The sequence below is a fragment of the Diabrotica virgifera genome, chromosome 7 (assembly GCF_917563875.1).
Source record: "Diabrotica virgifera virgifera chromosome 7, PGI_DIABVI_V3a".
NCBI classification, from domain to species: domain Eukaryota; kingdom Metazoa; phylum Arthropoda; class Insecta; order Coleoptera; family Chrysomelidae; genus Diabrotica; species Diabrotica virgifera.
Window position 1 is genome coordinate 214,019,188 of NC_065449.1, and position 16,305 is coordinate 214,035,492.

A 16,305-nucleotide genomic window follows, 5' to 3' on the forward strand; every position below is an offset into this window, starting at 1 on the left:
AACAATTAACAGCGATAATCCCCTAAAAGTACCTGCCTAATACTACACCTTTCACGACCGATAGCGCGAAGAGCGACAACGTTGTCAAGAAGATTCTCATTTAGTTTTGTATTGGGACTTATTATAATAGTCGCGTTTTGTGTAAAATATCCATGGACCACAAATGGATGTCCAATGTACGTTGAAATCAAACGTCCAATGGACGTCCCGTAATGTACGTACATAGTACGTCCAGTTTTGGTCCATGGACGTTTGGACTTTAAATGTACGTTATATGGACGTAATCGGACGTTGTGTGCAATATGGGAAAACCATATCGAATGCCTTGTTATAATTTAGGAAGCAGACGTAGATGTCCTGGTTTACATCTAAACATCTCTGTATTAGCACAAGTACTGCATATAATGCTTCTCTGGTTCCTCGAGTATTTCTAAATCCGAACCGAGTTTGTGCAATGTCTTGTTCTAACTTTTTATAAAATATATTCTACAATGAATAACACTGGTAAACACAGTTTGCTGCCGGAAATTTTTTACTGTTTCTAGGTAATTTGGGTCTGCTGAATCCAAAAATGCCACCAGATTTGCTCCATCAGATCGTTTTCAGAAAATATGACAGATCACATTTCTAACATGCCTTAGGTAATTTAACGCAGCACTACCTACATATTATGTAGTGCTGCTACCCATCAAATAAACACAACACGAATAAAAAGTAAGATATTTATTGTACAACAATATACTTACAAAAATCATCACATATATCTGCCAAAAAAACTTTTCATCTAACCAAACCAGCATCGCAGCACAAATCTGTTATTCGGCGTCGCATAAAAACTTCCTTTTACATGATTTTTTTTTGCAAAGGCTTTAAAAGAACGGTCCCTTTGAAGACTGCAGCAGTAATCCGCCATCATGTGAGTGTCCCATCTCCCCTGAAACCTCTCTTCCATCGTTTTGATATCTTGGTTTAAGCGTTCCCCTTGTTCCTCACTAAGGTCACCAAGATTTTCTGGGAAACGGTCAAGTGGCTGTGGAGATAATGGATTTTAATACATACTCATATGACAACCGTGTTTGTTAATATTGTTAAGCATTTCTTCCACTATATACATCCCGGAAATTTTCCGATTGTTTACATGAACATTTTCCACTTTCACAAAAGAGCCTTAAGGGCATTAAAACAAATGAACAGAACGAACTCCGAATATTCAGCAAAAATACTTATTTCTGAAATCACACATGCGCTGAAAGAAATGAAATCAGGTAAAGCACCTGGCTTTGATGGTATCCATCCAGAGTTCTTGATACACAGTGGTGCATACACGAAACAGTGGCTTGCAATGTTCTTTAATGATATACTTCAGTCAGGTAACATTCCTTTCTCACTTAAGCGAACAAAGATAATTGCAATTCCGAAACCGGGCAAATCAAACGATAAGCCAGAAAACTACCGCCCCATAGCTCTACTCAGCATGGTATATAAACTATTAGAAAAGCTTCTCCTCAACAGAATTAGTCACAGGATACTAGAAAATGTCCCCATTGAACAAGCTGGCTTCCGCCCTCATCGAAGCTGTACGGACCAAGTGCTGTCATTAACAACTTTTATAGAAGCTAGTTTTCAAAAGAAACAAAAGACAGCAACAGTATTTATAGATCTAACAGCAGCATATGATACTGTTTGGAGACAGAGATTAATATATAAACTGGCCCGCATTATCCCCTGCAGAAAGATAATTAACCTCATTGACAACATGCTGACCAACAGAGCCTTCCAGGTTATAATGGGAAAGGAGACGAGTAGACAGATGAAACTTAACAATGGTCTTCCACAGGGTTTTGTCCTTGCCCCTTTACTTTTCAGCCTCTATATTGCTGACATGCCTGAAACCGAATTTCGGAAGTTTGGATATGCTGACGACTGGACCCTTGCAACAAGCCACCAATCTTTAGAAACTACAGAAATCACTCTCACGAATGACTTATCCATCCTCAGCGAATACCTTAAGAAATGGAGACTACAGCCAAGTACTACAAAAACTGAAGTATCAGCTTTTCATCTAAACAACAAGTTGGCATACAGAGAATTGCGAGTGTATTTTAATAACAAGCTGTTAAAACACAATAAATACCCGAAATTCCTTGGGGTTACTCTAGACAGAACGCTCACATTCAGAGAACACCTGACGAAAACAGCAGCAAAGTTGAAAACACGCAACAATATAATACAGAAACTCTGCGGCACTACATGGGGGTCCACAGCATCAACATTAAGATCCTCTGCTCTTGGCCTGATATATCCGGTGGCAGAATACTGTGCTCCAGTGTGGCTAAATAGCAGGCATACCCACCTGGTCGACACCCAACTAAACCGTACTATGCGTATGATAACAGGCACAATTAAGCCCACCCCTACAATGTGGCTACCTACCCTTAGTAATATAGCACCACCCAACCTACGCCGCGAACATGCATTGGTTAAAGAATATAACAAAATAATGGACAGTCGCCAGCTTCTAGTCCACAACGACATCCCCGATATTCTTGAAAACCGTCTCCGATCCAGGTTACCCCCTCTACAATCTGCTCAAGCGCTGCAGCAATCCAACTTTGACTTAAATACCCGATGGAGAGAAGATTGGGAAAGTAGGACAGATCCGCATTACCATAGTCTACCGGACATCATAGGGAAACCTGGCGAATTTGAACGTCCCCGTAAGATTTGGGCAGCCCTTAATCGAATTCGAACAAAGTGTGGAAGATGCGCCGACTCCCTCCACAGATGGGGTAAACTCCCCTCGCCTTCTTGTGACTGCGGCGCTGCAAGACAGACGATCAGTCACATTGTTCAGGACTGCCCACGCAGAGCATACACAGGCGACCCTATAGACTTTGTAATGGCAACCGAAGGGTCAATCGAATATATAAAAAAATTGGACATCTGTTTGTGATGCATTGTATAATGCATAAATCTAAATATATTCTGTGATATACTTAAGCCATACGCTAAAAAAAAACAAAAGAGCACCATGCATTACATTCAATTTCAGTCATCGATTCTGAAGTTGTCGTATCTGAGGCCCATCAAATATTCCGGCTTTCAATTTTTTTCTACTAAGTGCAGGAAATTTGCTGGACAAGTATTCAAAACAAGGACGATTCTGGTCTAGGGCCTTTACAAATTGTTTCATCAGCCCTAGTTTAATATGTAACGGATGTAATATTATTTTCTCTCGGTCGACCAATGCTTCGTTAACTACGTTAGCTTTTCCTTGAACTATAGAATCTCTAGAACACCATTTTCTTCTACTGCAGTGTTGGTCCTTAGCCCTGCTATTCCAAAGACACAAGAAACAAGGATATTTTATATAGCCACCTTGTTCTCCCAGGAGAAAGTTCATCATCTTAAAATCAACACAGATCTGATGTTGGCCATACTTGATATTTTTTAGCGCCAGCGATATTGTTTTATATTCTTTTCATTTTTGTAGAATGCCCGCCCAATTGGTATACTTCCATATTTGTTGCCATTATGTAGAAGGATACACTTTAAACTTCGTTTGGAACTGTCGATAAAAAAACGCCAGTGATCTGGTGTAGACTCTGATACATTTTAATTAAGTACACTTTAATTAGAAGTCATTAGTATGCATTTGGCTTAGAATTCGTTAAGTTTGTTTACAAACATATTGCAATTATATTGGCGGAATATACAGAAATGTTTACAAAATATTTTCGAGTATCTTATATGGTCGCCTAAGTGCACATTCAGAAGAGCTTCTTGGAGAATATCAAAGTGGTTTTAGGCCTGGTCGAACAACAACAGACCAGATCTTTGTGCTAAGGCAAATACTGGAAAAAACCAATGAATTCAATATCGACACATACCATCTTTTTGTAGATTTTAAATCGGCCTATGATAGTGTCCTAAGAAACAAATTGTATGAAGCCATGGATGAATTCCACATCCCTGACAAACTGATAAGATTGGTTAAGGCTACAATGCGTAAAGTCGTTTGCAAAGTCGAAATACAGGGCGAACAATCACAGGCGTTTGAAACGAATGTTGGGCTGCGACAGGGAGATGCGCTGGCGTGTCTCCTCTTCAACATAGCTCTGGAAAAGGCGGTCAGAGATGCCCGAATAGACAACAGAGGAAATATTTTTAATAAATCATCCCAAATTTTGGCATAATATGCCGATGACGTGGACCTAGTTTCCCGCACAACACGCAAACTAGAAGAAATGTATACCACCTTCTCAAATGCCTCAACAAATATGGGCCTGAAAATAAACGAGAAGAAAACTAAGATGATGGCATCAACACCCAACAATAGAGGCAGAAACATCGGTCACCAATTCTCTGTTGATAACTCTACCTTTGAAGTGGTGGACAAATTCACATACTTAGGCTCCCTGATCACCAAGGAGAACGTCATGACAGAAGAAATCAAGCGAAGGATAATCCTAGCGAACAAATGCTATTTTGGACTGAGTAGACATATGAGAAGTAGAAACTTAAGCCAAAAAACAAAAATATACAAAACCCTTATACAACCAGTGTTGACATATGGATCGGAGACATGGACCATCTCCAAGGCAGATGAAAACCTGCTTATATCTGAACGAAGGATTCTGAGAGGCATATTCGGTGGCATCTGTGAAAATGGTATTTGGAGGAGGAGGTACAACTACGAGGTGTACCACATATATAAACATATATTTGGTGGTAAAGACGTAGTATCTCTTATAAGAATAGGAAGACTAAGATGGGCAGGACATCTAGCAAGATCACAGCATAACAACCCTCCTAGGAGAATCCATGTCACAACCGGTGGGAAGTAGAAATAAGGGTAGGCCAAAACTTAGATGGAAGGATGGTGTGTAGATGAGGATGGGAGAAAAATAGGCGTAGCAAACTGGCAACGGTTGACAATGGATAGGACTGACTGGCGTAATAGACTTAGGAAGGTCGAGGCTCTTTCATAGGGCTGTAACACCATTGATGATGATGATACAGAAATGTAAGAATATTTAAGTATTTGATAAGTATGTATAATATCTCGAAAACTAGAGCTGATACAAAGAAAAGGTTTGTATTTTTGGAATCAGCACAGATGAATAATTAACCAAAATTAGTTGTTTTTTTTTTCAGCAGCAAGACAATTTTTTTTGTTGGGCTGTGTAATCTTTGGAAATACTTTTAGTATGTGGCACATTAGGCTGACGGTACGGTGTTCGCAACATTGACTGGCGTGTCTCTATTGTGTATACTCAAATGTCTTTTTAAATCGTGACTTCGTGAAAACTGTTTAGTGCATATTTCACATGCAAACGGTCTGTCACTCGTATGTACCGTCATATGTCTCTTTAGATTTGACTTTGTTAAAAACTGTTTGGGACATATTTCACATTCAAATTGTTTTTCTTCAGTGTGTAATTTCATATGAAGATTTAAATAACAACTCTGTGAAAACTGTTTGGTGCATATTTCGCATGCAAAAGGTTTTTCACCAGTATGCACTCTCATATGCAATTTTAAATTAGTACTTCTTGAAAACTGTTTGGAGCATATTTCACATAACTGTTTTTCTTGAGAATGCTTTGACATATGTTTTTTTAAATGAGAATTTCGTGAAAACTGTTTGAAACATATTTCACATGCAAAACGTTTTTCCCCGGTGTGCGTCATCATGTGAACTTTTAAGTGAGGCCTGTGTGAAAACTGTTTGGTGCATATTTCACATTCAAATTGACCAGTATGAATTTTCATATGAACTTTTAAGTAAGAACCAGTTGAAAACTTTTTGGTGCATATTTCACATTCAAGTTGTTTATCTTGAGGATGCGTTGACATATGTCTTTTTAAATGAGTATTTCGTGAAAACTGTTTGGAACATGTTTCACATTCAAAAGGTTTTTCCCCAGTGTGCATCATCATGTGAACTTTCAAGTGAGGTTTGTGTGAAAACTGTTTGGTGCATATTTCACATACAAAAGGTCTTTCTATAGCTTTCGCTTTTTTTACGGCAGTTGTACATTGGGTCACTTGCTTATTTATAACGTGATCTTTTAATGCGCTGCATTCATCAGTTGGTGTATCTTCACATATGAAACCTAAAATCGTAGTTATTCATTAAAATGGTATTAAACAACGAAAGGAAAAACAAAAATATTGTAATTTAATTTTACGGACCTAAGATATATTTCTTAATCAACAAAACATATTCCTTTATTAATACAATGTCAATACGGCTCTGTATATACTTCTTTCATAATCCAGCTCTGTACTATATTTACTGTATTTATCACAAAAAATGCGAGTTTTGTTGAATGACTTGGATGTAAATCTATATTATGTATCTCTCATAAATCACATCCTTTCATATATTTTAAGAATAGTATATTGTACAACAAGTGAGAAAAAAGACATATTTCTCACGAGCGCAGAAGTTTGTTGACAAGAGCCGAGGCACGGGGCGAGTACAGCAAATCCATTGAGGAAAAAATATGTCATTTTCTCATGTGTTGTACACTGCATGTTTCCATGGAAACGGCGATCATATGTATGGAAAAACGGCAATGGCCGACTTTTCTCACTGCGTGAGAAATGTTTCATTTTGAATGTATATAAGTAGTGAGAGAAGTGGCACATTGTATAGTATTCATGGAAAACATTATTTACATAATATTTGAGAGGTTGACCGTGTGGTAGTGAAAGGGTTGATAATAATACTGGCAATATCTTTATATTAAAACTCATTTTAATTCACGATAAGAGATATCCGTTTGCACTGTTATTGTCCGCATTCGCGGCAAGAGCTGAAACCGTTGGACTTTCAGCCGCACATCGATTTCTGCAGTAAATTTTGGACCACACAAAATCACATATCCTGGATCGCTTCTTGCTCTTTTAGTACCTATTCGTTTCGAATATTGGCGACCATTCTGGCTATAATTATTTTATTAACTGGTGCTTTAAATATATTAGTTGTTAAAACAAAATCAATGGGAAAGTCCCCGTAGCTGGCTGTATACCATAGTTAAAAAACCATACAGAAGTAAAAACTTCTTTTGTATATTGGTATAAAAAGTTTTATTAAAAAACATAAAAGTCCTCCAAAAGGATTTGCAAAACGTTTTCAATCTGAATCAGATCATCCTCAGTGCCTAGAACGAAGTATTTCCACGTTAAAATGAATGCAAAAAGGTTAAAATTGTGACTAGGTTTTTTTTTAACCTAGTCACAATTTTAACCTTTTTGCATTCATTTTAACGTGGAAATACTTCGTTCTAGGCACTGAGGATGATCTGATTCAGATTGAAAACGTTTTGCAAATCCTTTTGGAGGACTTTTATGTTTTTTAATAAAACTTTTTATACCAATATACAAAAGAAGTTTTTACTTCTGTATGGTATATTAGTTGTTGTTGTGAACCAGTTCCTCAGGTTCTTTAACCATGATATTCTTCTTCTCCCAATTCCTCGCTTTCCGAATACTTTACCTTGAAAGATTACCTTCAGTACTCTGTATTTAGTGTTGTTTCTCATTATGTGTCCGAGATCTTCTAACTTCCTCCTTTTAATGGTATACATCACCTCTCTTTCTTTGCCCACTCTTCGTAATACGGTCTCGTTGGTTATCTTGTCCGTCCATGATATCCTTAGGATCCGCCTGTATAGCCACATCTCGATGGCTTCAAGTTGTTTCTCCATTGCTTCAGTGAGTGTCCAGGATTCAACTCCGTAATACAATATTGAGAAGATATAAACATCGTATGAGCCTTATTTTTATCTCCAGATTAAGGTTGTGGCTTTTAAAGAGTTTGGCCATGTTATTGAATGCACTCCTAGCCTTCTCTATTCTACATTTTATTTCTTGTGAGTGATCCCATTGTTCGTTTACTATTGTTCCAAGATAGTTATACTGTTTTACTCGGTCCACTGGTGTATTATTGGTAAGTAGTTGGGCGTCTTGGATCGCTAGTAAACTCAATAAACACGAAAAGCGGCGAAATAAAAAGAAAAAATTTTGTTTATTATTTTTATTTCAGTTATTTTAATTGTTTAATTATAGTAAACTTTGTATCTGTGGCTTTTCGTCTTCCTCATTTTACGAGAAATGTCACTGATTTGCGTCTCAAAAGTGGAATTATGGCGTTCGCGGTAATTTCCGTTAAATAAGGCAGTTCGTTAGTATTTGATTCAGAGTTGTGACTACCCAGCTCCATTGATAAAACCTGAGAGGCAGAAATAGCTATCTGAAGATGGTGGTCCAACTATGCATCAAATAAAAACAAAAACTGTCTTTTCCCCGTTTGGAACATATTTCACATTCAAATTGTCTTCAGTATGCATGCCTTTTCATATTAACTTCTAAATAAGACCTAGTTGAAAACTGTTTGGTAGGTACATATTTCACATCCAAATGGTTTTCCTTGAGAATGAGTTAACATATGGTTTTTTAAATGAGTGTTTTGTGAAAACTGTACATATGTACTTTTAAACTTTCACTTCTTGAAAACCTTTTGGTGCATATTTCGCATGCAAAAGGTGTTTCCCCAGTATGCACTCTCATATGTAATTTTAAAGCAGAACTTCTTAAAAACTGTTTGGCGCATATTTCACATTTAAATTGTTTTTCTCCCCTGTGTAATTTCATATGCAGATTTAAATAACGATTCTTTGAAAAACGTTTGGTGCATATTTCGCATGCAAATAGTTTTTCTTGAGAATGCGTTGACATATGGTTTTTTAAATAAGAAATTCGTGAAAACTGTTTGGAACATATTTCACATGCAAAAGGTTTTTCCCCAGTGTGCGTCATCATGTGAAATTTTAAGTGATATCTGTGTGAAAACTGTTTGGTGCATATTTCACATACAAAACGTCTTTCTACAGCTTTCACTTTCTTTACGGCAGTTGTACATTGGGTCACTTGCTGCTTACTTATAACGTGATCTTTTAATTCATTGCATTCATCAGTTGGTGTATCTTCACATATGAAACCTAAAATCGTAGTTATCCATTAAAATGGTATTAAGCAACGAAAGGAAAAACACAAAAATTGTAATTTAATTTTACGGACCTAAGTAATTGCTTAATCAACAAAACATATTCCTTTATTAATACAATGTCAATACGGATCTGTTTATACTTCTTTCATAATCCAGCTGTGTACTATATTTTTCTACGGCCGTGCTAAAAGAGCCACTTTCACGCACGCATTTCGTTTCCGAAAATTGCACTTTCCCGCACGGCGTGCGTGAAAGTAAATTTTCCCGCGCGGCGTGCGGGAAAGTAAAATACCTTGTAATATGGCATTATAATATATTATAATACATGCAATAAACTAATGCTTATATATTATTTACTAATTTATATCAAATTTATCTTAGTGTGTTCATGTTTTAATGAAATTAGCGCGATTATTTCATTCATAGGAGATTCTGACCAATAGAAAGCTACAGAAATCTAAATTAAATTGATAATTTTTGATAATTGCCCGTCATCAAGTATATTACGTCAGATGCCCTTCGTTGCTATGAAAAATTACATTCAGTGACATTAATGACAATTAATGTTTTAAAAATTATAAAAGTGATGACACTTTCAAGCGTCAAATATTTATAACAACTGTGTGTTTAATTGTACTAATTTGTACTTACATAAATAAATTACAATAACATTTTGGTTTTGAACAGTTTTATTCATGAAATAATCGCAACAAATTGCACTCGATCTCTAAAATTAATACAGAATTTTAGAGCTCTTGTGCAATTACTACTGATTATTTCATTCATAGGAGATTCTACCAATAGAAAGCTACAGAAAGCTAAATAAAGCTGATAATTTTTGATAATTTCCCGTCGTCAAGTATATTACGTCAGATGCCCTTCGTTGCTACGAAAAAATACATTCAGTGACATTAATGACAATTAATATTTTAAAAATTACAAAAGTGATGACTTTTAACCGTAAAATATTTATAACAACTCTGTGTTTAATTGTATTAATTTGTACTTACATAAATAAATTACAATAAAATTTTGGTTTTGAACAGTTTTATTCATGAAATAATCGCAACAAATTGCACTCTATCTCTAAAATTAATATAGAATTTTAGAGCTCTTGTGCAATTACTACTGATAATTCGATGAAATAAAATTATTTTGACATAATATTTAAAAGTCAGATCAGTAGAAAATTACAATGGTTTTGAATCGTCATCATGGAAACCAATATCGTCGTTGTGGTAACCCATTATATTGAAAGTTTGGTTTTGGCAACCTTGTCAAAGAATTAATTTGTGTATTTTCACTTCTAAATAAAAATTGAAATAACTGTATTTTTGTGGCTTTTTTCCAAACGTACGGCCCTAGACAAAATATTGTTCCTAACTCATGCGGAAAGTGTCTTCCCCGCACTCGACTGCTTGCCCGAACTGCGCTATCGCGTCGTTCGGGTCAACGGCAGTTTCGTGCAAGAAAGTATCACTTTCCGCACCAGTTAGGAAAATAACTATATTACTGTACTTATCACAAAAAATGCGAGTTTTGTTAAATTACTTGGATGTAAATCTATATTATGCATCTCGTAAATCATATCCTTTCAGATATTTTAAGAATAGTATATTGTACAACAAGTGAGAAAAAAGACATATTTCTCACGAGCTCAGAAGTTTGTTGGCACGAGCTGAGGCACGGGGTGAGTACCGCAAATCAAGCGAGGGAAAAATATTTCATTTGCTCATGTGTTGTACACTGTACTTTTTCTATGGATGCGTTTTGGTCAAGAGTTCAAACATCAAAATTAAATCATTTAGGTGCTGTTAGGTATATTATTATATGCCTAAATTGAAATAAAATACATGTACACATGTAGGTATTTAATATTCTTAATATGTATATACTTTATTTATTTAAAAGTATAATTTACAGATATATTTGAACAGATTTAAACGGTAATTCTTGGTAAGTTTTGCTTCAACACATTTTTTGTTTGACAACAGTAATAATTGTGTTTGTATTGTGCATGTTTCCATGGAAACGGCGATCATGTGTATGGAAAAACGGCAATGGCCGACTTTTCTCACTGCATGAGAAATGTTTCATTTTAAATGTATTTCAGCAGTGAAGTAACACATTGTATAGCATCCATAGACAAACATTATTTACATATTTGAGAGGTCGACCGTGTGGTAGTGAAAGGGTTGATAATAATACTGGCAATATCTTTGTATTAAAACTAATTTTAATTCACCATGAGAGATATCCGCTTGCACTGTTATTGTCCGCATTTGCGGAAGGAGCTGAAATCATGAGAGCAGCGGACCCTTTTTCGGAAGAACAGAAACATCTTGTGGAATGACTAATGGCAGGGTAAATAAGCAGAAGTCCGATACGTCAGACACCGATGTGTGACGTTCCTTTGATTTGTGTGATTTTTAGTAGAAATGTGTTGTAAAATAATTTTTTTTGCAAACATCCATTAAATCGACGTATGTGCGGCGTTGATAAAGATATGTTTTTTTAGATTCTTATTTGTTACAACATGTTTGAACTATATTTCACTATCAAAAAGATTATCTACACTGTGAACAACATCAGGTACGCCAATGATACATTACTGATTGCTAGCAGTGAAGAAGAACTACAAATTCTGTTAACCAAAGTAGTGCAATAAGGAGAACTATATAGCCTTAAGGTGAATGTAAAAAAAAACTAAAACAGTGGTAATTTCAAAAAAGCACACACCAGTTATAAACATCCTAGTCAAAAACAATCTCGTTGAACAAGTGAAAAAGTTTAAGTATCTAGGATGTTGGATACATAAAACCTTAGACCAAGAACAAGAGATTAAATGTAGAATGGAACAGGCAAGAAGCACCTTCTTAAAGATGCGACAGTTACTCACTGCTCGCAATCTTGATGTGTCCCTACAATACTGCATGATGAAGTGTTATGTATATAGTGTACTATTACACGGCGTGGAAGCTTGGACGTTAACAGTCAGCTCGGTACGAAGTTTAGAGAGCTTTGAGATGTGAGTATTTCATCGTATACTGAAAATTCCCTGGACCGACCGCGTTAGACATGAAAAAGTTTTAAGGCGTATGAATAGAGAACGTGAAATTGTCAAGAAACGTAAAAGATCTTATCTTGGACACATATTTAGACACGACAGGTATAACTTGCTTTAACTTATTATAGAAAGGAAAATAGAAAGAAGACGCGGCCCGGGTCCGCGAAAAATGACCTGGCTGCGCAACATCAAAGAATGGACAGGATTAGACTTCAAAAGTCTAATAAGAAAAGCCCAAAATAGAGAAGACTTTGCAGAAGTCATCGCCAACCTTCTCTAAGAAGATGGCACCCAAAGAAGAACAGTGAGTATATCCATATGTTGTTTTAAAGAAGAACTGCATGAAAATTGTCTGGTGCGTATTTCTCATTCAAATCGTTCTTCTGTAGTGTGCATTTTCAGATGAACTTTTAAAGAACTGTACGGAAACTGGTGAGAACATATTTCACATTCAAATTGACTTTGTCCTGTATGCATGCCTTCTCAGATGAACTTTTAAATAAGAACTAGTTGAAAACTGTTTGGTGCATATTTCACATCCAAATGGTTTTCCTTGAGAATGCGTTGACATATTATGTCTTTTTAAATGAATATTTTGTGAGAACTTTTTGGAACATATGTCACATTTAAATGGTTTTTCTTGGGAATGCGTTAACATATGGTTTTTTAAATGAGAATTTTGTGAAAACTGCTTGGAACATATTTCACAGGCAAAAGGTTTTTCCCCAGTATGCTTTCTCATATGTTCTTTTAAAGTAGTACTTCTTGTTTGAAACATATTTCACATGCAAATTGTTTTTCTCCAGTGTGCATTTTCAGATGAACTTTTAAATTACCATTATATGAAAACTGTTTGGTGCATATTTCACATACAAATGGTTTTTCACCAGTGTGCCACTTTTAAAGAAGAACTGTGTGAAAACTGTTTGGAACATAGTTCACATTCAAATTGTTTTTCTCCACTGTGCATTTTCATATGCAGTTTTAAATTAGAATTCTGGAAAAACTGTTTGGTGCATATTTCGCATGCAAAAGGTTTTTCACCAGTATGCACTCTCATATTATGTAATTTTAAATTAGTACTTCCTGAAAACTGTTTGGTGCATATTTCACATTCAAATTGTTTTTCTTGAGAATGGGTTGACATATGGCTTTTTAAATAAGAATTTTGTGAAAACTGTTTGGAACATATTTCACATGCAAAAGGTTTTTCCCCAGTGTGCGTCATCATGTGAACTTTTAAGTGAGGTTTGTGTAAAAACTGTTTGGTGCATATTTCACATACAAAACGTCTTTCTACAGCATTCACTTTCTTTACGGCAGTTGTACATTGAGTCACTTGCTTACTTATAACGTGATCTTTTAATTCGCTGTATTCATCAGTTGGTGTATCTTCACATATAAACCTAAAATCGTAGTTATCCATTAAAATGGTATTAAGCAACGAAAGGAAAAGCAAAAAAAAATGTATTTTAGAGTTACGCCCCTAATAGAGGGTGTTTCATTGGGATAGTAGCATGCGTAGACTGTAGAAAGGGGACACTTGGACAGTCTCAAAAATATCATACTTAATGGTGTAACAAAAATACTACTTTGCAGTAGTATTTGTTGAACTAAAATGATAAGAAGAAATGAGTGAAGGAAAGTGGAAAGATGTAGAAATGAAGAGAAGGGGATAACAGTATAGAAGAAGTATGGAGAGACAGAGGCAAACTAAATAGAATTGGCTAGCAAGAGATACAAGAGAACAACTTGACACTCAAGGATGGATACGGCTCGTTTGCATGCCTGTCGAAGAACAGTAGATCAAAGTAGAGAGTGATGATAACTAAGAAGGGAAATATTAAGATAAGAATATATGCTCAGAAAATAGATTAAATAAATATAATAATATAATAAAAATATAATAATATAATAAAAATAGAAGAATGTAGAAGATAAATACAATAGACTGAATTATGGGCGCCAGAAGTTGGGATAGACCAAACTTCCAGGTATCTTACACTGCTGTTAAATATTAAATATATTAAATTCAAAAATGGGAAAAAATAATTGATATACAAAAACAAATAAATATTTATTAAATATAACTACTTAGATTTTTGACAACCTCTGAGTTAGAAAAATACAAACTATGTAACTCTAAAATGACAATGGGAAATAATTACCTATAGTAATATAAATATAATCTATAGTTACATTAGTAATGGAGTAGCTCTTATATGGAGCATACCCCCAACTTACATATACTAGGTTAAATAACAACCTTCACCAAATAATTGTACGATTGCAATACGTACAGCAACGTTAAACCCTATAGAACTAATGAACCAGAATATAATTAAGGGAGGATTATTCACAATGAATAATTTCCGTAACTCTCAAAGAGTTAAATAGGCACTAGCCTCATTAAGGTGAACCTACGGTCTACTTGATATATAAAAATCAGTTGCTTCGACACGTAGTCACTAAAAAATATAACAAGTAAAATGGATAGCTATTCAAAGGGAATAGCGTCCAAAGATACAATTAAAAATTGATTAAATGAATTTAAGTAAAATTAAGCAAATAAGTTAAATAATTATGATTGACTAAAGAAAGATAAAAGATATATGAATAAGTTAATAAATTAAGCAAATTAAGAGGAAAAAGTATATAAATTTAAATTGATAAGTGGAGACAAGCAAGGTTAGTACTAAAAATATAAAGTTAATTAAGTAAATAAATGGTACAAGTAAATTTCAGGTAATATATAAAGGTAAAGAGAATCTCATATGGGGAAAAGATGATCTGAGCTCAAACCTCTTTGACCAGAGAGTTTACTGGTTTGGGGAACACTATCAACTATTATAGATATATAAAAACAATATGCAACTTAAATATTGAAACAAAATATGTGCGATAACCTATAAAACTTAATCATCAAAATAAATGTCCCGAGCCTTATACAAAAAAATGAATGTGGTGTAATAGTGGAAGTGACAATCACTAGCAGATACCAAGTGTCCCAAAACAAACCCTATATGGTCCCCGAGAGTGTCCTTGCTACGGATTCCAAAATCCCTGGTAGGCGAATTAGCACAGGGATGGTGCTAGCTTGTACCAATTAATATACCGATGCCCTTCTGGGGTGCAGAGGGCAGGATACAAAGTAGGTATGTGGGAGGTTCTCCAGGCTGGTCTCCAAATGACCTGGCTTGGCGTAGAACGGTTGCTCCCAGTTGTGAGGGGAGCTGACGGACTGGTTACAGTTTAAGATTTCCCCCAAGTGGCTAAAAACAAACATGTCCCGTTTTAGTTTCAATGTCAGAATCTAAGGAAAGGTCAAAGAGCCAAAGGAAAAGAAATGAAATATCTTTTTTTCAGAATGAACAACAAAAAGAAGATCATTAGCAAAAACAATGATGGATTTGACCTTGATTCACATTACACACATTAATTTGGGATTTAACTTTAAATTCAATATTTAATACAGAATATGATTTTTATCTGAAAAATATGTCTATAAAGGGTATTTTTTTTATTATTAAAAATGGTATGGGATAATGTAATGTGTTGTAAATTTTAAGAAAAATACTGGCTTTTGGAACGAATTTAAGGTGGCTAGAATACACACAATCTAATAGAATAGGGAATAATGAACGTAATCTGTAAAATTTGAATTCAATATTATGAGGTTGACATAACCCCACAAATCAAATGATATAATTTACAGGATATGTGACAAGATAATATTCATCTGAGTGTATATTTTCGAACTATGGATATAATTAAAGATACTAAATTCAAAGAACAACTTCGATTCATACATTTACAGAAATAAATTCAATAGGAATTTAATATGACATGATAGCGGCCATATTCGTTCCTTTTTCTCAAACTTTTTAAGAGTAAAAAAAATTTACCGGATGACATGACTTTCAATTCCTCCGGGATCTCCCAAAACTTAGTCTCCTAGATTCTCCAAAACACCACCAATAATTTGCCACTAAATATCACTTATAAAAGCTTGAAACTATTGTATTAAAATTTCCGTCCTTTTCAATCAGTCATCCGCCACTTTTCCGTTCTAGCGTACCAAGCGAAGTGTCCAATATTTCCCGTCGTTAGACGAGAAGCCCCACAGAACGAAACTTACATGACAGCGAATGGTGTCTAATACCAACTGAAGTACTTGTGCCAACTAATAGTTAAGTATGACGTCAGTCAAAGATTTATT

General features: G+C 35.1%; 1 protein-coding gene and 1 long non-coding RNA gene across 2 annotated transcripts in view; both read right to left on the reverse strand.

The window, feature by feature from the left end:
* Positions 1-708: 708 nt before the first annotated feature.
* LOC126887788 (gastrula zinc finger protein xLCGF3.1-like) overlaps positions 709-16,305 on the reverse strand; it is a 46,255-nt gene continuing 30,658 nt past the window's right edge. The window contains exon 2 of the mRNA XM_050655604.1: positions 709-6,119. Coding sequence (XP_050511561.1) covers positions 5,221-6,119 — 899 coding nt within the window. The 3' untranslated portion in view covers positions 709-5,220. The remainder of the gene's footprint in view (positions 6,120-16,305) is intronic.
* Positions 14,145-16,305, reverse strand: LOC126887790 (uncharacterized). The gene is made up of 2 exons (XR_007699202.1): positions 15,992-16,305; positions 14,145-15,358 (listed from the first exon to the last, which is right to left on the reverse strand). It is a non-coding gene; the product is annotated as an uncharacterized LOC126887790 (long non-coding RNA).